We start from the raw sequence: 27,786 nt of genomic DNA, 5'->3' as shown, positions 1-27,786 counted from the left end.
GCCACCGCTCACACAAATTGTCCGGATCGTGGATCCACATAAATACCAATACCTGGATATGGTGGCTTTGTTACCTTTAGCAGTGAGGGTCATCTGACACTAATATGATTTAGATCCATTACCCTGGGAACTAATCAGCAGACTACAGGCTGGAGTTTACATGAGTCTGTAAATTTAGTAGTTGCACTCGAAAATTGTACAGAATAAAATAATAGGTGCACCTTATGTGGCGTGCCAGAACCACAGGGCCTACACGTGAGGTGCACGGTGGGCTGATGAGGGGCCAATAATAACACAGTTCATCGGTTTACTCACGGTTAGCAGAAAGCCTCCCTGGGCCAGCAGCACAGTGATGAGGAAGACAGCACGAAATCCTCCGAGGCACACTCTGTGGTAGGGAAGCACCAGCCTAGATAGAGGTCAAGGTGCCCTTGATGGCAGTGGTGTTTAGGGTGCTTGTGGCGGCTGGGTCCCTTGGTGGTATTTGTCGCGACGCCAGTACCGTAAATGGTGGTACAACCAGTGGTAAGAATGAACTTTTACTGATGTTGGTTCCAGTTGCAGCATATACATCCAGACAGAATACAGTCTTTTGTTCTTTAGAGGAATTCTGTTGATCCACTGTTAATAGGTTTGGCTGGGTTTTAACTTCGCTTCAAGGTCCCTTTTAAACCAGTGTAATTTGGTGAGGTTGCCAGTGGCTAAAGTATCCTTCACCTGGATTCCCAAAGGTCTTGGATGCCTGGGTAGTGGCTTTTGTCTTTCCTTTCTTTTGTCCCTTCCTGGACTAGACTTTTGCCTGAGCAGTTTGGTGCTTGATCTGCACTCTCTCAAACTTAACAACAGACTGACTACAGATAAGACCTGAGCTGGGCTGGATATCCCAGAGTAGTGCTATCCCCATCTAGTGGTGGGATGTATAAATTACACCTAGCCAGCCTATGAACAGGGATACAACAGGTGATGGAATGCAAATAACATGCAATGCAATAATGCCATTTCACAGTGATTTTGCAGTTCCCACGTGTCCTGAGTGGGACGCTGCACTTAGCCCTTCTGCGCCTTTAAACAGTAAAATTTGTTGCTGTCATCCAAGAGCCATAACTTTTTTTTTTACTTTTTGATTCACAGAGCCATGAGGGTTTTTTTGTTGGACAATTTGTATATTTAAAAGGGTTTTCCAAGATTACTTCAGCTTCTTTCACACTTGCGTTTACATTTTACGGTATTAAGATCCGTCATAGGATCTCAATACTGGAGAAAAACGCTTCCGTTTTGTTCCCATTAATTGTCAATGGGAACAAAACTGAACAGAATGGAATGCTCCAAAATGCATTCTGTTCCGTTTTGTTGCATTCCCATACCAGAGAGAAAACCGCAGCATGCTGTGGTTTTATTTCCATCATGGGATGAGGAGTAAAACTGATCCGGCATAACCCACAATGCAAGTCAATGGGGACGGATCCGTTTTCTCAGACACAATAGAAAACGGATCCATCCCCCATTGACTTTCGATGGAGTTTATTACGGATCCGTCTTGGCTATGTGAAAGATAATGCAACCGGATCCGTTCATAACGGATGCAGGCGGTTGTATTATCAGTAACTGAAGCATTTTTGGATAGGTAATCAGTATCTGATCTGTCGGGGTTCGACACCCGAGACCCCCGTTGATCAGCTGTTTTAGAAGATACCGGCACTGCTGTGAGCCCCGCTGCCTTCTCGCTGCTTACCAAGCACAGTGCTGTCCATTTGGTGCTTGGTCTTGCAGCCCAGCCCCATTCACTTGAATATTACTGAGCTGCTTCACGTGATCAATGAACGTGATGTCATATGGCCTAGGAAAAGCAGAGAGAGGGCCACTGTGCTCACAGGAGAGCTGCAACCTTCTCAAACAGCTGGTCAGCGGGGGTCCCGGGTATTGGACCTCCACCGATCAGATACTGATGATCTGTCATGAGGATAGGTCATCAGTTAAAAATAAATCTCAGAAAACCCCTTTAAGGCTGGGTCCATTCAGACGTCCGTAGCGCATTGCGGATCTGCAATACACCCGACTGGCACCCCCATAGAACTGCAATTGCGGACAAGAATAGGACATAGGACTATTTTTTTCTGGAGCCGCGGACCGGAAGATCGGGGGCAATTTGCGGAACGGGTGCGGACCCATTATACGGACGTGTGAATGGAGCCTATCACATACTGAAAAAACGGAAATAAATTCTGTAGGGTGGTAATGAACCCCCCCTCCCCTCCACACAATTTTGTAATTGTTTTTTGGGTTTTGTTTTGTGCAGCAAAACTAACATGTTACCTTTATTCTGCAGGTCAGTATGATTACAGTGATACTAAAGTTATTTCGTTTTTTTTTTATGCTTTACGACTTTAGTATTGCAGTCTGTGGTGCTTTTGACATCTTCCTATTAAGGCAAGTTTCACACTAGTGTTAAAATCTTCCGGCAGACTGTTTCAGCAGCCTGCCAGAGTTCATCATATCTGGCATAGCTGGATATTGCCTTTCCCCGCTCCAGCCCATTGACTATAATGGGACCTGGCGGGGATCTGGCCTATTTCCAGCATTAGTGCTGGGATTCGGCCGGACAAAAATCGGTGCAACTGAAAATTTTTATTTTATCCATTTGTTCTTTTAGTTATGGGTTAAAAAGGAACTGGACCATTATTAATTCCTTGAATGGTTTTCTGGGGTTTTAATATTGATACGATAGGTTATCAATTGTAGATTAGTAAGGATCCGACTGATCAATGGCCCCTTTTAAAGATGTTTGGGATTAAACAAGAATTCTGCTTTATCTTTAAAAAAAATCATAACCAGTTTTTTCTAATATACAGTACTTTACCTAAATTGTTCTTTAGGTTGTTGTTTCACAGAACTGATAGTCATAAGCATTTCATGTTCTGACGCATGGTGCCTCTTTATATCACTGTGTTCTCCTGTAGAATTATTGTTTCTAGTCATGTAACAAGCTGTAATATTTGTAACTTTTTTTTCTCATCAATTCTGTATGTTCTTGAGAAAAGTTTCAGAGGTACACACATACTGACAGGCCCAGAGATTTTTATGGTAACGTACTACAGAACCGTTTAGGGGTGGGATTCAAATTTTTAACAACAGGTTCCAAATGGCAGACACGCTGTGCCACGACACATGTTTACATATACATACAGACGTGGACAAAATTGTTGGTACCCTTTGGTCAATGAAAGAAAAAGTCACAATGGTCACAGAAATAACTTTAATCTGACAAAAGTAATAATAAATTAAAATTCTATAAATGTTAACCAATGAAAGTCAGACATTGTTTTTCAACCATGCTTCAACAGAATTATGTAAAAAAATAAACTCATGAAACAGGCATGGACAAAAATGATGGTACCCCTAGAAAACACAGAACATAATGTGACCAAAGGGACATGTTAATTCAAGGTGTGTCCACTAATTAGCATCACAGGTGTCTACAACCTTGTAATCAGCCATTGGGCCTATATATATGGCTCCAGGTAATCACTGTGTTGTTTGGTGATATGGTGTGTACCACACTCGACATGGACCAGAGGAAGCAAAGGAAAGAGCTGTCTCAAGAGATCAGAAAGAAAATTATAGACAAGCATGTTAAAGGTAAAGGCTATAAGACCATCTCCAAGCAACTAGATGTTCCTGTGAGTACAGTTGCACATATTATTCATAAGTTTAAGATCCATGGGACTGTAGCCAACCTCCCTGGACGTGGCCGCAGGAGGAAAATTGATGACAAATCTAAGAGACGGATAATCCGAATGGTAACAAAAGAGCCTAGAAAGACTTCTAAAGAGATTCAAGGTGAACTTCATGCTCAAGGAACATCAGTGTCAGATCGCACCATCCGTCGTTGTTTGAGCCAAAGTGGACTACATGGGAGACGACCAAGGAGGACACCATTGTTGAAAACGAATCATAAAAAAGCAAGACTGGAATATGCCAAACTACATGTTGACAAGCCACAAAGCTTCTGGGAGAATGTCCTGTGGACAGATGAGACAAAAATCGAAGTTTTTGCCAAGGCACATCAGCTGTATGTTCACAGACGAAAAAATGAAGCATATCAAGAAAAGAACACTGTCCCTACTGTGAAACATGGAGGAGGCTCTGTTATGTTCTGGGGCTGCTTTGCTGCGTCTGGCACAGGGTGTCTTGAATCTGTGCAGGGTACAATGAAATCTCAAGACTATCAAGGAATTCTAGAGAGAAATGTACTAGCCAGTGTCAGAAAGCTTGGTCTCAGTCGCAGGTCATGGGTCTTGCAACAGGACAATGACCCAAAACACACCGCTAAAAACACCCAAGAATGGCTAAGAGGAAAAAATTGGACTATTCTAAAGTGGCCTTCTATGAGCCCTGACCTCAATCCTATTGAGCATCTTTGGAAGGAGCTGAAACATGCAGTCTGGAAAAGGCACCCTTCAAACCGGACACAACTGGAGCAGTTTGCTCATGAGGAGTGGGCCAAAATACCTGCTGAGAGGTGCAGATGTCTCATTGACAGTTACAGGAAGCGTTTGATTGCAGTGATTGCCTCAAAAGGTTGCGCAACAAAATATTAAGTTAGGGGTACCATCATTTTTGTCCATGCCTGTTTCATGAGTTTATTTTTTTACATAATTCTGTTGAAGCATGGTTGAAAAACAATGTCTGACTTTCATTGGTTAACATTTATAGAATTTTAATTTATTATTACTTTTGTCAGATTAAAGTTATTTCTGTGACCATTGTGACTTTTTCTTTCATTGACCAAAGGGTACCAACAATTTTGTCCACGTCTGTATACCATATATATGCAACCCATGTACATACACCATATAAATAGTACACATGCATAAATTAACCATATACATGGTACACATACATAAATACACCATATATACACTACACACACATACCACCCAACTAAGGAGCTAAACTATCAGCGGCACGCAATGCAATGGAGTTGAACATCTCCAGCTGTCCTGCTACCGCCAGAGCTCCCAATCGGGACTTAGCCAGTACCACAGTTCTCCAATCCAGTTGTAATTTTAACAACCGGATCTGGAGGGAACTGGCTGAATGGAGGGAACTGGCTGAATCCCATCCCTGGAACCGTTCAACACAGATCCATAATACTACTGTGTTTCAGGGTTGAAAACCTTCTATTTAGTTTTTATTTTACAAGAAAAATCTGTAGAGAATTTGGGAAACCACAATGAGAAATATTCTAATATATGTGTATTGCTCAGATACTAATATGAACACATAAGCAATATTTACTGTAGACAGTAAAATGGTGATAATTACAAATCAACTGCACGTGCTCCACCAGCTTAAAAAATTATCCTGGACAGAAATATACGGTATATATTTTTATACATATATATATATACACTCACCTAAAGAATTATTAGGAACACCATACTAATACGGTGTTGGACCCCCTTTTACCTTCAGAACTGCCTTAATTCTACGTGGCATTGATTCAACAAGGTGCTGATAGCATTCTTTAGAAATGTTGGCCCATATTGATAGGATAGCATCTTGCAGTTGATGGAGATTTAAGGGAAGCACATCCAGGGCACGAAGCTCCCGTTCCACCACATCCCAAAGATGCTCTATTGGGTTGAGATCTGGTGACTGTGGGGGCCATTTTAGTACAGTGAACTCATTGTCATGTTCAAGAAACCAATTTGAAATGATTCGAGCTTTGTGACATGGTGCATTATCCTGCTGGAAGTAGCCACCAGAGGATGGGTACATGGTGGTCATGAAGGGATGGACATGGTCAGAAACAATGCTCAGGTAGCCTGTGGCATTTAAACGATGGCCAATTGGCACTAAGGGGCCTAAAGTGTGCCCAGAAAACATCCCCCACACCATTACACCACCACCACCATCCTGCACAGTGGTAACAAGGCATGAGGGATATATGTTCTCATTCTGTTTACGCCAAATTCGGACTCTACCATTTGAATGTCTCAACAGAAATTGAGACTCATCAGACCAGGCAACATTTTTCCAGTCTTCAACAGTCCAATTTTGGTGAGCTTGTGCAAATTGTAGCCTCTTTTTTGGAGATGAGTGGTACCCGGTGGGGTCTTCTGCTGTTGTAGCCCATCCGCCTCAAGGTTGTGCGTGTTGTGGCTTCACAAATGCTTTGCTGCATACCTCGGTTAGAACGAGTGGTTATTTCAGTCAACGTTGCTCTTCTATCAGCTTGAATCGGTCGGCCCATTCTCCTCTGACCTCTAGCATCAGCAAGGCATTTTCGCCCACAGGACTGCCGCATACTAAATGTTTTTCCCTTTTCACACCATTCTTTGTAAACCCTAGAAATGCTAGAAATGGTTGTGCGTGAAAATCCCAGTAACTGAGCAGATTGTGAAATACTCAGACCGGCCCGTCTGGCACCAACAACCATGCCACACTCAAAATTGCTTAAATCACCTTTCTTTCCCATTCTGACATTCAGTTTGGAGTTCAGGAGATTGTCTTGACCAGGACCACAACCCTACATGCATTGAAGCAACTGCCATGTGATTGGTTGACTAGATAATCACATTAATGAGAAATAGAACAGGTGTTCCTAAAAATTCTTTAGGTGAGTGTATATTATACTGTATTGTACTATACAAAAGTCTGGGATTATACAGACAGCCCTGCTCTGTACAAAGTGTAATTTTAAAAAAAATCTGTATGAATGAAAGGCCATTGGAAAAATACATATGGAATTTATGGTGTTAAAGTGGCTGTCCAGTAAGGAGTTAAAAAAAGATATGTAAATCACTACTTATAGATGATCCTTACCTGCTATTTATTTCCCTCTGATCTTGCTCCTTGGCTGCTGACTACAGTTTAGCTACAGTGCATACAGAGAGTCTGAGGTGGTCTGAGACACGCCTCCTGTCTCATAATTGGTTCAGGCTGCTGCTCTCTCCCTCCTCCCTGCAGCACTGCCTCCTCTGATTGGCTGCCTCTTATAAACACAAGTCTATCACGGGCTGGCCAGGAAGTCAGTTCATGGAGAGATGAATTCCCCAGTACAGCAATGGCAGAATAGATATAAAGTTCAGATTAGTAAAGCACAAGTGGGAAAATATCATTTATGATAATACAATGATACGTCTTCAAATCAGTGAGAGCTTTTAGTGCTTGTTCTTTTTGTTATTATGCTTCAATTACCCAAATTACTCTCTGTATCAGAGGAAATGATGGAAAAGCAGCCATAAAAAGCATTACTCTGTATGTTTGTGGCAATTACCTGATAATTTTCTTTTTACAGAGTGTATATAATCGTGACCCAGAAACTGTCATGTGCTGTGTGTGCCAGTAGATGGCCCCAGCCTCCACAGTTAGATTAGCATTAGCCGGTCAGGACTTCAATTTCAATTACTACAACAAAATTATACCTACTTAATCCTACCCCAATGCATAATCTGTAACAGGGTCCCAATCTACCATGTGACATCTATAATATCAGTGTATTTTTCTGCACCAGCCAGGGCATGAACACTATTTCTGTACCTCTTATAGCTATGCCTTTTGAGTCTGTTAATCCTTCTCTTCCTGGTTCATGAATAGAATGGCAGAGCTACTGTGAAAATTCCCACTGACACTAGGTTTACTATAGTGGAGTCATGCCTTCTGTGCCCGATCTGGTTTTGAACAGATCCTGATTGACCCCTTTGAAATGAATGGGGTTCTCTGGGCTTTTACTATTTATGAGGATAGGTTATCAATATCAGATTATTGGGGGTCCGACACCCGACAACCCTGCAGATGAGCTGTATGAGGTGACTGTGCGCGCAGTGCCCTCTCCTGTCTCTCTTCCTGCTCACCACTGCTTTGCCATAGACAGCAGGGTCCATTGGGTTGTTCTATTCTTGCCATTAAAATTAAACTAAAGTCTGAAGGAAAATTTGAATGTCTACAAATGGGTGGATTTTTACATTTCACCTGTTTAGTAACGTGTTGTCCTATATTGAACATGAACGGTGTCTGGCTGCAGTTCTCGCAGTTGCACTCTTCTGTCCTTTTACAATTGCAATACCCCAGATAGGGAATCTGCAATTGTTTGTTCTATTTTGTATTGATGTCATGTTATGTTATTTATCTGCCATATGCTTCAGCAATGATGATATATGGTTGGCATTAGGAATGGAATTTTCCATCCTTCCCGACTAGCTTGGAGTGGGAAGGTCCTACTTCCTGCCAGAAGAAGGTGCCCGGAGTGAGGGAGCATGTCCATTTGCTCCCACTCCATGGACCTTGGGGCTAAAGTCAGAGCTCGTCTGTGAGGTCTACTACTCCAGGGAGACTTCAGGGTCCCAGGCCACCAGAATATCTGCACGTTACAGCGTACCAAGTCAGCATAGTGATCAGCACTACACCTATATAGACTCCACTGCAAGGTGAGGGATAACAAGTTAAGACACCCATCACCACAGTCAGGACAGGCACACTCAATAGACTGCATATCACAATTGGACACCTATAGGCACAAGTTCCAGCTTATTGCTGTTAGTGCAGGGAAATTAGGAGAGTCAGAAGGACTACCCTAGAGTGCTATTGTCTGCCATCTTGCCTGACTCCATACCTCATCTTCTGTGGATTTAGACATTACACCTTGTACAGATGACAGCTGGATGTACTGTAACTCATGCTTTGCACTCAGTAAAGAAAAACGTTTGATGTTCTTCTACATCTAACTAATTCCTTACACCACCTTTTCACTGCACCGATCCCCAGGGAGAAATGGCCTGAGGGAGTACGCCATGTCCCAACATCTCATCGGGGCCACTACCACTCCCATCCTCTGCACCAGGTCCTCATGGTCTCGCTGCACAATGTTTTAGGTATTCAGAAATTAAGATGACCAGTTAGACTATTGAGGTTTGTCATGTCTTCTGTGGAGCCCATCACACCTTTTCAGAGTAACTCTGAAGTTGTTAATGCCTTGTCCTGCCACTGACCTGATGCTTTTCCTCACATTTAAATTTGGAACCTAAAAGTTCCATATTAAGTTGAATTATTTTCCATAGATACCTGACAGCTGGATTTTAGAGCCACAGATGTTAGCATTCCTGTAATAGAAAATGGCAAAAAGACATAGCCAACTTTCTTCATACCTTTACGGAAAATGTATAACTGTGATGGAGGGGAGACGGTGCAGTACATCATGTCCTTAGAGGCAGCTGTCTATCCTGAATGGTTCCATGGAAATTGTTTTAACTGTTGGCTATTGAACCTGGGTTTCCCTGTAAGTTCCATAGTATTCATCCAAAGGGTTTTTGCTCGATACTTTTAAGGATGCTGGATAGTAGAAGTATAGGCTGTAATTTATTTATTTATTTTTTAATCAAAGTCAGCAGCTGAAAGATTCTAACATATGGCTAATGCATGTATTTGGATCTGCTGAAAAATGTAAAAAAAAATTGATCTGTTACTTAGGTCACCCTTCTTAAAATACTATGTTGCCCTATGTATAGTATCTGTTTATCAGGTGGACATACTGACACTGCCGTACAGGGACCTTGAGGGCAGGGAAGCCCCATGTTACCACAACACTGGGACCAATGGATTGTTGATTCATTCTCCAAGGAAACGCGTTGCACCAAGCTGTCCCGTCTCCCCCATTTTATGTCTAAATCTGGTGCTCACACAAACTCTGAGCTCTAGTTTTTATGGCCGATACTGATATGAAGATGTAAGCCATTTTATTACATATGCTTCCCTTACTAAGAACAGTTTTTCAATAAAAAGACAAAAACCTGCTAATTCCACCTCTGTTCTCTGGACATTATCCAGTGCAAATACATTATTGTGAACTGCACAAACAAAGACGTGGACATGTTGGCCAAGGTGGTGACTACTTGGGAACAAGTTTTTATTTTTATATCTGCTGTTGGGTTTGGCAACGTACATGACCATAACTAATTTTCTACTCATACACTGTGTGTATTGTCCTGTGCCAAGAGTCATTTGCTTTAATTGTGTTCTGCCTTTATTACATGCAATTGACATCTTCCCAACATCCTGGTGGAAGGTGGGGTGCCCTTGTTGATGGAAGATTTGTGGGATGTGAGGCAGGAAATGTAGACGGAGGTAGTAGTCTGGTTGCAATTTTAAACAGTTCCCTTAATTGAGCAGCATTTACATTTACATGTATTCACAAGAGGAGCAGGCACAGTACTTGAACATTGCTAACAGGTCCTGAGACGGTGGATATGAGGGACAGTGCAGGCACTCCCTGAATCACTTTCCAAAGTGCCAATGCTATCTTTTGAATCCACCCGAGTGGTGTAAATTCTCGCTGCGGGGTGCAGGCCATTAGATTTCTTTGGTATCACCTGGGAGCCTGAAGGCACTAGCCCAGCTAACGCTGTGGAGAGCAGGAGCCCGAAAGGGCTATGAACATCTTCAGGGCAAGTTTTTATGATTGCATTTTGCTCAGTTTGTGCTAAAAAAAATAATATAAAAATGTTTCTGTGCTAAAAAAATCAATTGGTCTTTATTAAAATTTCCCAACACTTTTTGTGATAAAGGGTTGAGTTTTAGCCTTACAGCTAGGTTCCCTTATCTCTGAACTACTCTGAACTATTAATAGCTCATAAACCCTTTTTTAAATTATATTCTTATCAGAAACCTAAAAATTTAACTATGATGAGTGCAGGGGCGTAGCTATAGGGGGTGAGGAGGTAGCAGTCGCTACCGGGCCCAGGAACCTGAGGGGGTCCAAAGACCCTTGTGCCACCTAAGACACTGGCATTATTGAAAGTGCATGCTGGTCAATTTACACCTCTGCCTGTAGGGAAGGGGTTTGGTCAAGAATTTGGCATGAGGGGGTGTTCTTTCAATGTTTGCCTCAGGCAGCAGGAAGGCTACGTGCTCCCCTGCCCCTTTTCAACAACCACTGAGGGAAGGGGGGCCCAAGCTGAACTCTTGCACTAGGGCCCATGAACTTTTAGCTACGCCCCTGATGAGTGTTTATGAGCTGTCAGGAGATCAGACATAAGGCTGACCGGACACAGTGTGAACACAAAGCCTGTACTGGAGACTCAACACTGTATAGAGAAAGGGGCTAAAAATTTTGAATACCAATAAAAAAAAGACCAATATAAAAAAATATTTTTAACTCAAAATGGGTACAATGCAATAATAAAAATAGCATAAAGGTGCATTTACTCCACAGACTTAAATCATGCACAATCTGTCTGTACTGACTGCTCTACCACCTAGAAACGAATCTGGGCTACTTTCCCTTAGTGGAGACCACTTGATTTGTTTCCTTTGGACCCTTCAGCTGGCTGTTACCTACTTACAGAACTGCTTAAAGGGGTTATGCGCTAATTTCCAGATCTCTTAGACTGGCTAGACCTGAATTGGTAATCAAATTTACCTAATCCCTGGCGCTGGGTCCTGCCTAGTTTGCTCCCCAGCTCGTGCTGCTTGTCGCGGGTCACTCCATGTAAACTTCCAGTTTGACGCTGCTGCAGCCAATCACTGGCCGCAGCAGTTATCTGTGCCCCTTGTGTCACGCAACCATTTAACATGATGCAAGGGGAGCAGCAGCCAGTGATTTGCTGCAGTGGTGTCAAACAGGAAGTTTTAATGTAGGGACCCAAGACAAACAGTGGAAGCTGGGGAGCAAACAAACTTGGCCCCAGCGCCGGGGATCAAGTAAGTATGATCAGAAAGGCGGGTATTGCCAGTCTGAGAGGTCTAAAAATTTGTGCAGAACCCCTTTAAGCAGCATGCTTCTGCTTCCCTCACTGCTCTCCAACTGACCTACAAAACAGCAAAAGAACCCAGCTCAAAGAGGAGGGCCGCACCACTGCCTAGCAGCAGCACCTAGGGAAGAGTTTTTAACCCCACATTCACAGCCATTAGGATAAAAGTTAAACAAACAGCAGTAAGGAAAGAAATACAATTATACAATATAAAACATCACTTTTGCAGTGAACCACTGGGTCACTGCACAATTTTAATATTGATGAGTGTATAGCTAATTTCACATCTCTGGTTGTCCTCTCCAACAGGCTGTTCCGGCATACAATGCGAAACATTGCGTGCAGCGGTTTTCATCTGGCCGATTCTTGGCATATTTGCGACCATTATAGTCAACGGAGACTGGAGGGCAGGCGGCAGTATTTGCCAATTCCGGACTCTGAGAACTCCGGGAGGCTGCTCTATGCCAAAACAGCCTGCTGAAGAGGATAGTTGGAGATGTGAAACTAGCTTATTTTTGTAAAATTCCCCTTCCCCCTTACTTAATACTTAAGCATAAAAACCCCTTTAAGTATTATACAATTTCTATTGAAATCAGCGGGCTGCCGTGTAATGCAGGGACGTGTAGGGTCATGAACCTGGAACTTCCATTCCTAACTACGGATTCCCGTTTATTGGAATTTCATAAATAGTGCTAGAAGAGCAAGCAGCCCTTTTTAATGTCTTGTCGGGGTCTATTCATTGTAATTCATTGTAATAGAGGAAGCCCCCCTTGCTAAGGATCCCACTTACCAAAGCTGCAAAGAGCGCTTCCCATTCTAGAGGACTCGGCACAATGATGAATTACATGGTCCTTCACTAGTTTGAATGGGTACCATGTAATACAACATTTTTTCTCCAGCTTCTACTACAGGAGAAATCTACAACCACCAGCAGCTTCTGACTGCCAGTCCGTCCTCCCTCAGAGAATTGGTGCGGTGGGGGAATATGTTAGACCAGATGGGACAATGGTGTACAATTTGTAATATTTAGTCCTGAAGCAATGTTATCCAAGCACAAAGCTGTGAAGACACATTGAGCATCAAAGTATAGTAGAAAAAAAAAAAAGAACAAATAACCCAAAAAAATACAGCAAATATTCCAGACAATAATAGGAGGCACAGTCAACGAGCAGTCATATTATACAGTATGTGGTAACTTATTACACTTGTTATATTTCCAGTAACAAAGGGGGGATTAATCAAAACCAGTGTAAAAGAAACCAGGCTTAGTTTTCCATGAATCAGATTCCACCTTTCATTTTTCACAGCTCCTTTGGAAAATGAACGGTGGAATCTGATTGGTTTCTATGGGCAAATAAGCCAGTTCTACTTTACACTAGTTTTGATAAATCTCCTCCTAAGTCCCATACAAGCCTTCCCTTTGGTTCACATACAGACACCCAGACCTATATTATATGTGATGAAGCACTATTAGAGCTATGTATAGTTTTGGCATCCTGACAACAAATGTGTCCCACAAATAACACTGCTTATTTCTTTACACAGCGGGCCTAATGCATAAAAATGAATACAGACATAAAATGGGAACGTCCTCCATGACAACCAGTCACATCACTGCTTTCATTTTCTAACCTGTTCTGTAAAAATTAAAGCTGAAAACGTATTTGTTGCTAAGGGCTCCTGCTTCCCCTGTACTGGTTGCTATACATGAGGCCTAGTGCCTGTCACCATCCTGCCTAAATTATACTGTGCGTTTTAGTGTAATTGCTGAAAACTGGTTTATGTCCTGGGTTGTGATGAATAATAATAATCTATCTTTACATTGGTGACCATAGTATCATATGCCGTACAGGAAAGCAATAGGGCAGAGTTTCTACTGTTCATGCCAGATGATAACATGACCTGGGATGAGCGAATTGATTTGTACGATTCATTCATCAAATAGAGTTCTTCATCTACGAGGGGACAATCTGGCATCTGCGCCGCTGGTCCGAGTCGTGGGACAAGTAAAGAGGCTTTGCTGCCGATACCAGACCAGCGACTGCATGGTTGCCAATTATCCTGAGTTTGATGGGACTGTCCCTGATTTTCAAAGACAGTCCCAGCAAATTTGTGCTGTCCTAGGCAAAAAATGGGCGAGACTGACATGAATGCTGCCGATATGTGGGTGTTCCCGGGTAGAGTCGGGGCATTCCGCAGTGCGGGACTTATATGCCCTGATTTTACCAACTGAAATATTGGTAAGTATGGAGACTGTGCAAGTGCCGCTACACTTCTGGGTAGCAGAGCATGAACAGTCCTTGGAAGCAGAGCCACGACCAGCACGAGATTGTCAGGGCCAGGTGAGTTGTCCGGCCATGTCAAATATGTGGAGGGTGGGAGCTTCTTCAGCAGCGGGGACACCCCATCGTAGCTAAATAACTATTTGATGAAAAAGATTTGTATGAATCAATGCGCTCATTGTGCTACATAATATTACATTAGTAAATGTGAGCTAATACGTTTATGCATCAAAAACTACAAACTAGAATTTAGTTTTGGTTTCCATGGTAATGAAAATGTCAGCATATATTAAAAATGCTTAAAAGGTTTTCTGCACTTCATGTATTTCTTGCAAGAACTGACATTTGTTATGTCCTTCTCAGCCTTCAGGAAATGAACTACGTGGGGCAGCTAGCAGGTTCTGTGCTGGGCCGAGTACGAGACCTCTATAAAGGTGTCAATCCAGCAACCTTGTCTGGTTCCATTGATGTGGTTGTGGTCCGACAACCTGATGGCTCCTTTCGATCTTCACCTTTCCATGTACGGTTTGGGAAACTTGGTATCCTGCGGTCGACTGAGATGACTGTAAGTGCAGACTAAAAAGATTATATATACTGGCAGGTAATCCTAGTTGGCTTGTGGAAGTCATCAAATTGACTCTGAAGGGTGGAAAACATGTATACCAGATGGGCACCCTAGCAAACCCCCATCCCCCAATTCTACCTTCTCCTCCATGTACTGAGAGCACTTCTTTTCTTCATGGGACACTTCCATCCACTGTTTATTCACATATGAGCAACATATATGTGAATATTCTAAGTATTTAATAACTCACTCCATGTATACTAGTTACTGTCCAGAGTCTTTACTTTCCTCTCTGCATGGACTTTTAACACGGAAGACAGTCTCACTTAACAATCTTTGCCAGACCAGCAGTCAGACCAGAAAGGACTAAGGGACAGTCACTGTATTAAAGCATCGCAAACAACCCTGGGCTGTTGCAGTATTGTGGTTGGTAAGGGATTGTCAAATAATATTAATTAATGTACTGCTCCTCTGTTTGCACATTTATCTCGGACTATGAAGAGAAAAATAGAACTGTCGTTCTGTCAGTTATTTCAGACCCCCACCTACTATTCTAATGAGGATTACCTTTCAAATAAATCCTACATGGAGTCATAAACTATTATTTTGCTCTCATATTGATGACTATATTTTATATTGAATTTTCAATGGCACAGTACTGACAAAATAAATAAATAAAAATGCTAAAAATTCTGGAAAAAAATTATGGTAAAAATTTCAAGTCAATGTTGTAGGAGTCTGATCTAATTTACACCAAATTTATCAAATGCTGCACAAAGTTTGATAAATTTGGTCACGTGATGCAAGGGGGGGAAGGTCACCAGCCAGTTATTGGCTACAGTGGTGTCAAAGCGGATGTTGACATCGGGGAACCTGAGCGAGGCGAGCCAGTGTGGGAGCAAAGTAGCCAGGGCCCAGTAGTGGGGGGTGGGTAAGTATGCTTCTATTTGCAAGTCTGGCCAGGATAATGCCTCATTCACACATCAGTGTTTTGGTCAGTTATTTCCATCAGTGATTGTGAGCCAAAACCAGGATTGGAGCCTCAACAGAGCCGCACCTGGTTTTGGCCCAGAATGACTGATGAAAAACACTTACCAGTGAATGAGGCTTAAAAGGTCTGCCTAAGCACCTGCTTTAAAGGGGCTGGGCCACTTCAGGAAATGGCATTTATCATGTACACAAAGTTAATACTAGGCACTTGCTAATGTACTGTGATTGTCCATATTGCCTCCTTTTCTGGCTGGACTCACATTATACACTGCTTGTTTATATGGTTACAACCACTAAGCAATCCATCAGCAGTGGCCGTGCTTGCACACTATAGAAAAAAGCACCAGCCTATGTGCACCCTTCTGGCAGGTGGTTTCGGCATTGAATGCCGTGAATTGGCCAGAAAAAACTGCTACATGCAGCTTTTTTTCCCCGGCATATTTGCCGGGTAGCGACTGGATCTCCACTGGACCCCATTATTAATGGGATCGGTGGGCATTCCAGTAAAGTCTGTCAATCCCGGATTCACAGAGCTCCAGCAGGGTGTTCTGCTGGGACAGCCTGCCGGATCTCTTACCGTATATGTGAAATTCGCCGAAGGGGTTTATGTTCCTGTCAATGAGCTTTCCAGTAGCAATCATCTGACTGCTGTTCTGGAGTATAGTGCAAGCTGTACCTCCGGATCAGTATAAATCATATAATGTCCAAAGACCCTGAAGATTTTATGTAGATTTTGTTTGACATGTCATTTAATCTATTTTTGCAGGTGGACATAGAAGTGAATGGAGACCCTGTGGATTTACCAATGAGACTTGGAGAAAATGGAGAAGCTTTCTTTATCCAAGATATGGATGAGAATGATGTAATTATATTATAGAGGCTGCTTGAGAACCTTTCTCACTAGACTCTGTGGTTAGGTGTGATACTATACAGTAAACAGTAAAGATTTACTCTGGTTAGTTGTCCATATAGTCTGTAACATAATTTACGTAGAATAATATCATATATCCTGGTATGTATATTTTATAGGGTATTCATGTATTAGTAATGTCGGTGAGAGCTATTTAAAGGCTATGTACACCTTTGGGGCAATTTATTTTATTAGTGCATTATACTCATTATGAGCTAAAAATCATTTTTTTAATTGGTCTGTGCAGAGCTGAAAAGCTCTAATAGAGGGATCTGGATTGTCTCTCCTTTTTGTCACTTGGGGAGCTGATGGGCTCCTTATCTCTTCTCTCTGACATTATAAACATTATCTTACTGATAAGAATGTGGCATAAATAAGTGTTTATGACCTCTTAGTAGTTTAGAGATAAGGGTTTTTAGATTACCAGCACACAGTAAAAGTGGAAGTAGAAAAAAAAACTGTGTGACAGAATGGTTCAATATTTTTTTTAATAAAAAAACTTTTGGAATTTTTTTTTTTAGCTCCAAATGAGTACAATGCAATCATTAAAAAAAATTGTCCCCAAAGGTGTACATAGCCTTTAAGTGTTAATACGACAGTCCACTAAACACAAGACATCCATGTGCACTCAGAGTACTAAAGTGGCACAAACCACCAGATCTGTAAATAGCAGACTGTTGATGGTTTTCACGTAGCCACTGATTAGCATTTTCACAGTGTAATATAAAAAAAATAAACAAGGCAACAACAAAGATATTGGATTTTGCATTTGCTTACTATTAAACAGTTTAGCTTTCTTTTAAGGCTCTTGCGGATCACCTGGGATTACATAGTGTGTAAAGAAAATATATTTTTATTTTTTTTAAAGGTACCCAATTCCTCCATCAGCTGCCCTCACCTACCTCAGGGTACTTCCTCCCTTTATGTTGGCAGTGAATTAACTGAACCTTCTACAGCTTTCCATTCTCCACTTCCTTTTACTGATACTGCCGCTAAAAGGAAAAACTGGAGCAGGAGAACAATAACCAGCAGAGCCGAGGAGACTTCTGAAGACAAATCTGAAGACACGATTCTGCTTACAAGGTGAAGCTGCATTCTTTAGGACTGATTGTCTGCCGACAGTGTAATCTACTGCTGAGCCTTGCTTTATTATACTATATACTCTGGAGGACCCCCCCCCCGTCTGACATCTATATGTCCTAATAAGCGATGCAGAGAGGGGTCAACCCCTTTACTCGCAGCGTATTCATGCGTGAATATACTCTGGAGGACCCCCCCCGTCTGACATCTATATGTCCTAATAAGCGATGCAGAGAGGGGTCAACCCCTTTACTCGCAGCGTATTCATGCGTGAATATACTCTGGAGGACCCCCCCCCGTCTGACATCTATATGTCCTAATAAGCGATGCAGAGAGGGGTCAACCCCTTTACTCGCAGCGTATTCATGCGTGAATATACTCTGGAGGACCCCCCCCCGTCTGACATCTATATGTCCTAATAAGCGATGCAGAGAGGGGTCAACCCCTTTACTCGCAGCGTATTCATGCGTGAAATTGACATTAAAGTGGAATGTCAGTTGCCGTCTAAAAATATTTCAGTCACAACCTTTGGACAATGTTTATCTGCATTTTTCTTTCTTCGTATTGTCCTATTAGCTGCCTCTTGCCTGGTGACTTCAGCTTAGCAACTGCTGTGTCCCTATCCCATGCTTTATACTGCAGCATCACTTCATGGTATTTGTTGCTGTTGTATAAGGACAAGCCAGCCATGAGTTACTCATTGAAACTAATCCAAATAGAAGCTTTATTATGGTCCATTCTTTTCTTAAAGACTCTCTTCAAGATCTTATATATCCTAGTGATAGCTGTGTAATTCTTAGTTTCTCCTGTGGTGGCGCTGCAGGGCAAATGAAGACTATTCAGTATTTACAGATGATCACTTGGAGTTTCTAACGTTCTACCAAAAAGGGATTATCCAATAGTACGGCTACCTGGCGGCACGAGTCTCTCGACATTGCACATAAGGATCGTCAAGGTGTCACAGTGCGACACGTGACATACTGCTACCCGACAGTCACCAAAAAACAGACTTGACGAATTTCATGTTGCAGGTCAGAAATCACTTGCGACTTTTACTCCACTGACTTTAAGTCGCAGATGACGCGTGCGACTTGGCTAGTTGCAGACAAATTGTGGATATTTTTGTGTTGAGCGTCACATGTCGCCGTGTAGCCATACCCCCATTAAAGGGTTCTATCAAGTCTACTCTTGGTAGAATATACATCTTGATTTTATGAAAGCATGCCTCTCCATTGATCTTGATTGCTTTGACTGGTCTTTTTTTCATTGTGAAACTGAAACTAATTTTGAACACAGCTGTATATTAATAATACTGTCTTCTCTGCTGTGTCTCATTATATCTAGTGATTCCATATACTTCTCCTTCTCTGAGATCCCAGATGACATCTCCCCGTCACAGTCTACAGATCTCCTCACCACTGCTGAAGAGGATCTCTTGCAGTCGTCCACAAGGTAACCTATGAAGCTTGACTATTGGCAAACAGGGTTTGTATGAATAGAGGTGATGTAAAAGACCACCAGGCTCCTGGATGTATGACATGATATCCTTTAATAATTTAAGATCTGGATGATAGTACGTTGTTTTTTAAAGGAGTGCTAAAATAAAAGTAGAAAATGTAAGTAAAGCTGAAAGGGGTTATCCGAAGTCTAAAAGATACCCCCCCTAATGTCCAGGCCCCTCGTATACATTATACTTACTTGCTCCCTGGCACCCGTTTCGCACGATATCCCTGCATGGCCGCTGCTGCATCTCCCCGTTGCACAAATTAAATCATCCGGCGACAGGGGGGTGCTGCCAATAGCGGGCCGCTACGGGAACGAGCCTCCCTACCTGCTAGATGCAACGGCAGCCATGGAGGGATCTGGAGCAATGCAGGCGTCGGGGAGCAGGTAAGTATAATGTATATGAGGGGTCTGGGCATTAGGGGGGTATCTTTTAGACTTCGGATAACCCCTTTAAAGACCAAAACTGTCCATAGTCATTTTGGTATGGTTGTCCAAAAGTCTACCATGTATTTGGAGAAAAGGGAAGTCAGATTGGATTTTTTGACCATTCATTGATCCTTGTCCCTGCTTATACCTTTACTATGTATGACCGTGAAAGTGAGCATGTAAACTGTCTCATAGGTAGACAATGTAAATGACAGCACAAAGTACTGGAAATGGAAATACTTTAGTAAGTAGTGATGGTCAAATATATTCATATCTTCAGCAGTGGAGAAGCACAATCAAGCAATCTTGAAGGGGCACTGTGCTTTCGGATTACTTTTGATATGTCATAGGGACATATGAAAAGTTTTGATTAGTAACAGTCTGAGTGCTGAGACCCCCATCGATCTCTAGAACGAGGAGAGAGAAGCGCTCACTTAGTGCACTCTCTACTCACTGCGTGAAATGGGAGTGTGACGACAGGCCCATAGATTTTCTATTGAGCCCGTTTTGCTTCCTGTCCTGCAGCAAGGAGCGAGAACAAGCTAAACGTTCTCCCCTCCTTCTAGGGATCAATGGGGGTCACAGCGCTCAGACGCCCACAGATCAAAACTTTTGTCCCTATAACATATCAAAATGATTTTTTTTAAAGCACAGGGACTCTTTAAATGTGGGTGCAGGGCTTCAATGTAAAGATTATTCACCCAATATACTAGCAAAGTTTCAGTCTAAAACTTGCTGAGGTGGGATCTAGATTTGTTGTTCCCCTGATAGTAGGAGTCCAGGTACACAGCCATGAAATTCAGATATGCACATGAAAATCCTGTCTATGGTGAGCCAAACCTATATTGCAGGGCAAATAGAAATATGATAGATTTATTGTCTCTTTAATTTAAATACGATTATTGCAAAGTATTGCCGAATATGTTGGTGCCACTTCAATAAAGATTCTTATTATTATTTTCATCTTTTTCAATAGTCGTTCACCCTCCCCAAAAAGTGACTCTGAAGTGGAAGTGAGGGCCCCTGGCTCGTCTCTCTACGAGAGCCGCATAGAATGGGACTGGGGAAGCCTCCCACAGGTGAGAAAAAAATCGTCCATAGGGTTGTTCAGGATTTATAAAAACATGGCTGCTTTCTTCTAGAAACAGTGCCACACCCGTCTATGGGTTGTGTCCGGTATTACAGCTCAATTCTATTAAAATGAGTGGGGCTAGGGTGTAATGCCACTAACAACCTGTGAACAGGTGTGGCACTATTTTGGAAAGAAAGCGGCCATGTTTTTCTAATCCTGGACAACGGTGATCTTTTTTTTTTTTTTCTATCAGGTTTCTCGGCCAGATTTGTATTCTCAGATATCACAGTCTCTCCCACCCAGTCCAACCAGGGAGCTTGAGTTACTTTCACTCACCTCACCAGAACCTAGGCTTCCTGATCCAGAAGAAGATTGTAAAGCTGGCCAGAGTGTCCCAGAATCTGGGGAAACGTCCACGGCTCCATTTAATACAGGTTTGTATTTAGCAAGGAAAATACCACAATCCAGAAGTTTCTTCTCATACCGATTTTTATAATGTTTTCTAATGTTTACATGTGTTTTTATCATTAACTAGAGGTTTTCAGAGACAAAGCTTCACCAGCAGACCGCAAATAGTGATTAAATTATTTTATTCCATGATTTATTCCAGTTAAATCTTGTGCTCATTTCTGGAATCTTAGGTCCATGAGAAGCTTATCCTATAATGCCTTGATGAAGAATGATTTCTATATCTTTCACAATCAAGAATATATCAGTCACTTTCATAATGGTTAATGCCTCGTGTACCCACGAGATGGTAGTGGGAAGATGACTGTGATACTCAGCCCTACTCCCACTGCCACCTGAGGGAGTAGAGACCACTCCAGTCCAGGCAGTTTAGCCTTTTAGATGCAATGGTCAGTACCAACTATGAACACAATGTGGTTTAACAGAGTGAGGGGGTTCCGTCTGTTGACCCACCAGCGCCCCTTCAATGTAGCCATGAGGTACCATGGCAGTTGGAATGACCAAAGGCCCCCAGGTCTGCAAATAGTAATTTCTCTTAGCAGTCTAAAATGTTATAAATCATTATAAAGTATGAACTTCAAGTCCTCTATTGGCAGAATAAAAAAGTGTAAAATTAAAATAAATAAAAACTTTTCCTGTGAAAAGTGCTTTTACTGTTCAAAATTAAAACAATTATGCCAATGAAAAATGTAGCTTGTCCCAGTAAGAACAAGCCTCCAACAGCAACATCTATGGAAAGATAACAAAGGTACAGCACTCTGAAAGTGGTGATACAGAAATGGAAATTTTCTACGATCCTTAAAGGGGTTCTCCAGGAATTAAGAAAATGAAAATATGTAAATATTCCTTTATTATAAATATATTCCTAAATACCTTTCATTACTTATAATGGCTCATTTTGTCTAGGGAGCAATGATTCGGAGAAACAAAATGTCCGCTGTCCTTTTAGTACACACAAAACCTGTCCTAATTACACAGCAGGACAAGTTACTTCACAACACTAAGGTAAAAATGTGCCTCATCCTCCTCTCTGCTCTGCTTGTCAGGGAATAAGATTTTAAATACAGTTTAATATGATATTTAGCTGAATCTTTGTGGGAATGGAGTTCATGAGGAGACATGAAGTACAGAGAAGATGGACAGGGCAGACTGTGGTAATGGAGACTGCATACAAGAGCTGCTGTTCATTAGCCACATCTGTTCATGAACTCAATTCCAACAGAGATTCAGCTAAAGATCTTATCACCTGTATTCAGGATCATAATCCCCGACAGGTAGAGCAGATAGGAGGATGAGGCAGCTCTTTATCTCAGTGTTGTGAAGTAACTTGTCCTGCTGTGTGATTAGGACAGAGGCCATTTTATTTCTCCTAATGATTGCTCCCCATACAAAACGAGCCATTATAACTAATGTAAGGTATTTGTGAATATATTTATAATAAAGTAAAATTTAAGTATTTTCATTTTCTTAATTCCCAGAGAACCCCTTTAAAGATGTTGGTCCAACTCAGACATTGGTGGCATATTACTAGGATATGGCATCCATGTTAGATTGGTGTGGTCCCTACCTCAGGGACCTGCTCCTGTCTCCAGAACTTGGCCTCCAAAGTGAAGGGTAGCACACCGCACATGCTCTCCATTCACTGCTATGAGAGTTCAGAAAATAGCAGAGTTGGAGGATGGACATGAATGGAAGATGGACATCTGCTCTGCTTCACTTCAGGGGGCCCGTTCTGGAGATCAGGAGCCGGTCTCAGAGGTGTTACTAGCGATGTGTCGTCAGTCTGAGATGGGAATACCCCTTTAAAACCAGAATAGTCTTGGTCCTTAGGGCGTTAATATGGTATAGTATAATTTCCTATAACTGTAGCACAGGCAAAATATAATGCTGTGAAAATAACAGGTCAGTGTCCAGGAAGTTGGACATTATATTGACCAGCCAAAAAGTCTGAGCTAACAATAGTTCTGTGTTTTAAGCTAGTTCTTCTCAAGCTCTTTCAAACACTGTTTATCATCCTTATATCATTATGATTCTATCTAGATACAGTCAATGAACCTCCTCCACTACACCCTGATGATGTTCTCTCCCCCGACTCTCAAGAAGTGTCACTTTATTTTCCTAACAGGTAGGAATTACATGAAGCTTCTACTGTATATAGTACTACATATTCATACAGACATCTGCATATTCAATAAGAACCCATCCGATGTCTTGACTGTCATAGGATCGGACCTTGTGAATACAATGTGAACATTGTATCTTTGTTCATTATGCCTGGAAACACATGACAAAACTGGGTTTTACCATTCCCCTTGTCAAAAGTGTGTGTCCCTACATTAGAATGGCTGTCTGTTTATTCTTACATTTCAAGGAGGAAAAACAAGGGAACAGCATAATTCAAAGTTCCAAGAAAAATTACTCTAGTATCACTCTAGACATGCCTAGAGAGCTGAAAGGTCTTTACCCACCAACAGTCACGTCAAAATTGGAAGAACTCTCCCAAAAATTTTACATTTTTTATTGTAGATCTAGAATTTATTTCTGAAGTAAGTATAGGTGGCGCACAACTCAGATGACCTAAGTGCATATTAACCCCTTAGTCACATAACTTTTCTTTTTTTTCTTGAATTTTGCTGTATGAGACCTTGAATTTTGCACGATGAGATGTTGTGGGGTTTTTTGTTACCCTTTTGGGGTACTTTTACGGGGAAATTTATTATGCCAATTTTCTGGTATAGAAAAAAAGTAAAAAACACAGTGTTTCCTACTTTTTAAATGCCACTGCGACACAATTTTGTCGCAAGTGACGTTTCTTCACTTCCCACAACACTTTCTGAGAAGAAGCCGTGGTGAGGGCAGGGCGGGGCCAGTGAGCTTTGCATATTTATTTCTCTGCCAGATACACTGCCACCTGCTGGACAACCAGGGACAGTGCATGAGTTAAATAGCCATTCCTTTATTATTTCTAATAGAAGATATGAATGAAATGCTATTGAGGGTACAGAGGGGAGGTAACCAGTTTGGGGGGTGTACCTGCACAGTCTGAAAATGGCAGCACTGATTGGATAGAGTCAGACTGTGCAGGTACACCCCCCCAACTGGTTACCTCCCCTCTGTACCCTTACTGAAGGCTAATAGCAATTCATTCATAACTTCTATTCGCAATAATAAGGCACATTTGTCAAAAGAAGCGGGAAACAAGGCGCTTATAGGTTAGTATGTTTTAGGTACCAGATCTAGAGAGTATGCTGTGTCAATTGTTATGCTCACCTTCTGGTGTTGTGCATGCGTCAGTACAACACTCACGATGGCGGAGGGGTTGGTGCTGCCGGTATCTTCTTAGTCCTTGGAGTTGCCAGTTCTCCAATGGAGTGATATGAAATGCTGTAAGGAGCTGTGTACTGGGGTCACAACGTGTTTCGGAGTAAGAGTGCTCCTTTTTTCAAGTCTTTAGAACCGGGCACATGCAGTTAGCGCGACCAATCAAGATGCTTTGGTTCGGGCTGTTGTGTGAGCCGCGCCACACACAGCAGCCCGAACCAAAGCATCTTGACTGGTCACACTAACTGCATGTGCCCGGTTCTAAAGACTTGAAAAAGGAGCACTCTTACTCCGAAACGCGTTGTCATCTGATCAAAAATTAAAAACCTTTTTAAAAGACGTCATAGCGGTTGTGGTTTTGCGCCAAGAGGTATCACATTGTGTATGACTCCAGTACACAGCTTCTTACAGCATTAGAAATAATAAAGGAACAGCACAACATACAGTCATAAGGATAGATGCTCCAGAATTGTTATTACATGGGGAATGCATGAAGCTATTAAAGCAGGCATCAGGAGTGGTGAAAGGTCCTCTTCAAACAATAGGCTATTTTTTTATGACACATTCCCTTTAACATTATTTTGTGGGATTTATTTTTATGGCATTCATTGTGTAGTACTGTATTAATAACATGATAACTTTATTCTGTGGGTCAGTATTATTATGATGATGGCAAATTTATATAGTTACTTATGCAATAAAAACACTTCTTTTTACAAAATATTCTGTTTTTGTGCCGCTGCATTCCAAGACAAAGAACATTTAAATTTTTCTGACATGAGAGCACTAATTTATTAGTTTCTGTTCTAATGATAATCATTACCACTATTACTGTCCCGTGTAACAGGTATCGCTAAAGAAGCATATTTGTGTTGGGAGTACAAGTGTTTGGTGTGACTTACTTGACACCATGATCCAGACGCTGTTAACAGTTTGGGTCATGGGGTCAATATACCCTGTTTGGGCATTCTAAGTTAATAGAAGTGAGTACCTGATGCGTAATCTCCATCAAACTGGTGTAGGTGTAGTACATCCAAAGTCCTCTTGATATGTATACCTGAAATGAATGGAGACATAAGACTGGTAGCTCCTCTGGAGTCGGAAAAAATAATCCACTGAATTATTGTCAATACTTGAGAAAAAAATGAGAAAAATGATATATCACTTTTTTGTAGTGATCCACATCCCCCACCTCCACCTCTCCATAATGAAGAGGACTCAGGACAGCCACCAGAAGGCAACACGGAACCATCTACACCATTTGTGGAAATGTCACTCTGCGGGGGTCTCACAGACAAATGGAACATCCCTGAAGGTATAAATATTACAAATAGATATCATACAGGCTCGGACTGGCCCACCGGGGAGCCGATGAATCCCTCGGTGGGCCACTGAGCTAATCAGTAAGGGGTCTTTCTGTCCTCTTCTCTGCGCAAGCAAGCGCTGTCACTGCATTTCTGTGCCCCACACCTTCTTGCTGGAGATCCTATAACCAGTAGGGCCCCCTGAGAGGCGGGTAAGACAGTGGCAGAATTTTTAACTATATCTGCGTCCTAAGGACACGGTTTCAGATGTGGAAAGACAGGGAACCACCACAAGAAAAGCTATTTCCAGTGGTGGTCACTTTAAAGAATAGGGCAGCACCAGCAGGCATACTGCACACTGCGCATGACATCACAAGGCAGAGACAGCAGGAGCGGAGCGAGGGAGTTGCCTGCAAGTTAAGTACTGATTCTGCTCTAGAGTGTAAAGTGTGGAGAGCAGGGTCGGGCTTAGGGTACTTGCGGCAGAGGATTCCGGTAGGCAGTTCAAAACGTATGCAAACTCATGGCATTTGTCAGACGGATCAGGATCCTGATCCGCCTGACAAATGCATTGAAATGCCGGATCCGTCTCTCAGGTGTCATCTGGAAAAACGGATCTGTCATTTATTTATTTTTTACATTTTTTGCGGTCTGAGCATGCGCAGACCCCAAAAACGGATCAGTTTTGCCGGAACACCGGGGCTGGATTCGGCATTCATGCATTTCAATGGGAAAAAAATGCTGGATCCAGCTGTTCCGGAATTTTGAATGGAGATAAAACCGCAGCATGCTGCGGTATTATCTCTGTCCTGAAAAATCTAAAAGACTGAACTGAAGACATCCTGATGCATCCTGAATAGATAGCTCTCTATTCAGAATGCATTAGAATAAAACTGATCAGTTCTTTTCCGGTATAGAGCCCCTAAGAAGGTACTCAATGCCGGAAAAGAATAATGCTAGTGTGAAAGTACCCCTAGTGGTGTGCAACTGCACAGGGATATCACTCTTCTGTGGTACAGGGGGCACCAGATCAGTTCTCCCCACACCAGGAGAGCATGGCCGCATCAAACACTCCATTGATAGTGCAGCAGGTGGTCTGCAGGCATCACCACTGCTGGTACTAACAGCAGTGCCAGAACATATTTCAGGTCTGGAGCTCCAGTGTCATGGAGTAACCTCCAGCAGAGTTTAGACCCAGCGTGTCATGGTGGTGGCAGAGCAAGTATTGCTGCTCGCAAGAAGAGTCGCTGTCAAGAAAAGGCAGACGCGTCCCTACCGTGGTAAGCAGACATAACTTAATGTTATACAGGTTAAACTAACACACCTTCCTGACCATGGACTGCATGACTCTTCTTCTGCCAGTGTCATGAAGGTCTGTTAGTTATGGTGCATGGCGATCAGTGAGCCTGGACTCTGGCAGATGAGGTGCCTGCTCAGTGATTTGAGTTATGCTCAGCAGAAAGTGTAAATCCTAATAATCACTTGCTGTGCCGCCCAGCTGCTGTCAGACACCTCTCAAGAACCTGGTCTTTAGAGATGGGTTTTGTTTTATTTTTTTTTTGCTTTTTTTTAACTTTATTTAGCCCTGTCTGTGGAGGTTCTAATTTATCCAGGTCATGGTATATCTGTAAAGAATAAATCAAGGCAACTGGACTTACTGTAGATTTCTTGAAAACGTTTCACTCGTTCTTCCAACGAGCTTTCTCAATTTTGAGTGAATTGAGAATTAAGAAAGCTTGTTGGAAGAACGAGTGAAACGTTATTCAAGAAATCTACAGTAAGTCCAGTTGCCTTGATTTATTCTTTACAGATATTTATTTAGCCCTCCTTTTTAGAAGAATATTTTTATAGGATCCCACAGGAATTCGGCTGCTTTCTGGCAGAAATGGCGGCTTTCATTCAGACAAAAAGTTGTGCATGCCGGCGGTTCACAGCATTATCCAACTACCGTATTTTCCGCCCTATAAGACGCACTTTTCCCCCCTAAAAGTGGGAGGAAAATAGCAGTGCGTCTTATGGGGCGAAGGCTGACATTTTTTCACTGATACACCGCCGACCGCATGCTGCACAGCGCGAACGGCGTGTGTATCAGCGAGGAGGGGCTGGGGGCCG

At 42.2% G+C, this 27,786-nt stretch overlaps 1 protein-coding gene across 2 annotated transcripts in view; it reads left to right on the top strand.

Annotated features, from left to right (window-relative positions):
• Window positions 1-27,786, top strand: part of LPIN3 (lipin 3) — a 50,716-nt gene that overhangs the window by 6,458 nt on the left and 16,472 nt on the right. For both annotated transcript variants that reach the window (XM_044299015.1, XM_044299014.1), the window contains exons 2-9: window positions 14,396-14,597; window positions 16,354-16,449; window positions 17,366-17,580; window positions 18,922-19,029; window positions 20,486-20,588; window positions 20,835-21,015; window positions 23,090-23,174; window positions 25,546-25,685. In XM_044299015.1, the coding sequence (XP_044154950.1) occupies window positions 14,406-14,597; window positions 16,354-16,449; window positions 17,366-17,580; window positions 18,922-19,029; window positions 20,486-20,588; window positions 20,835-21,015; window positions 23,090-23,174; window positions 25,546-25,685 (1,120 nt within the window). In that variant the 5' untranslated portion in view covers window positions 14,396-14,405. The remainder of the gene's footprint in view (window positions 1-14,395; window positions 14,598-16,353; window positions 16,450-17,365; window positions 17,581-18,921; window positions 19,030-20,485; window positions 20,589-20,834; window positions 21,016-23,089; window positions 23,175-25,545; window positions 25,686-27,786) is intronic.

This window comes from Bufo gargarizans, chromosome 6 (genome assembly GCF_014858855.1).
Source record: "Bufo gargarizans isolate SCDJY-AF-19 chromosome 6, ASM1485885v1, whole genome shotgun sequence".
Lineage (NCBI taxonomy): Eukaryota > Metazoa > Chordata > Amphibia > Anura > Bufonidae > Bufo > Bufo gargarizans.
This window is presented reverse-complemented; position numbering and strand designations above follow the sequence as displayed.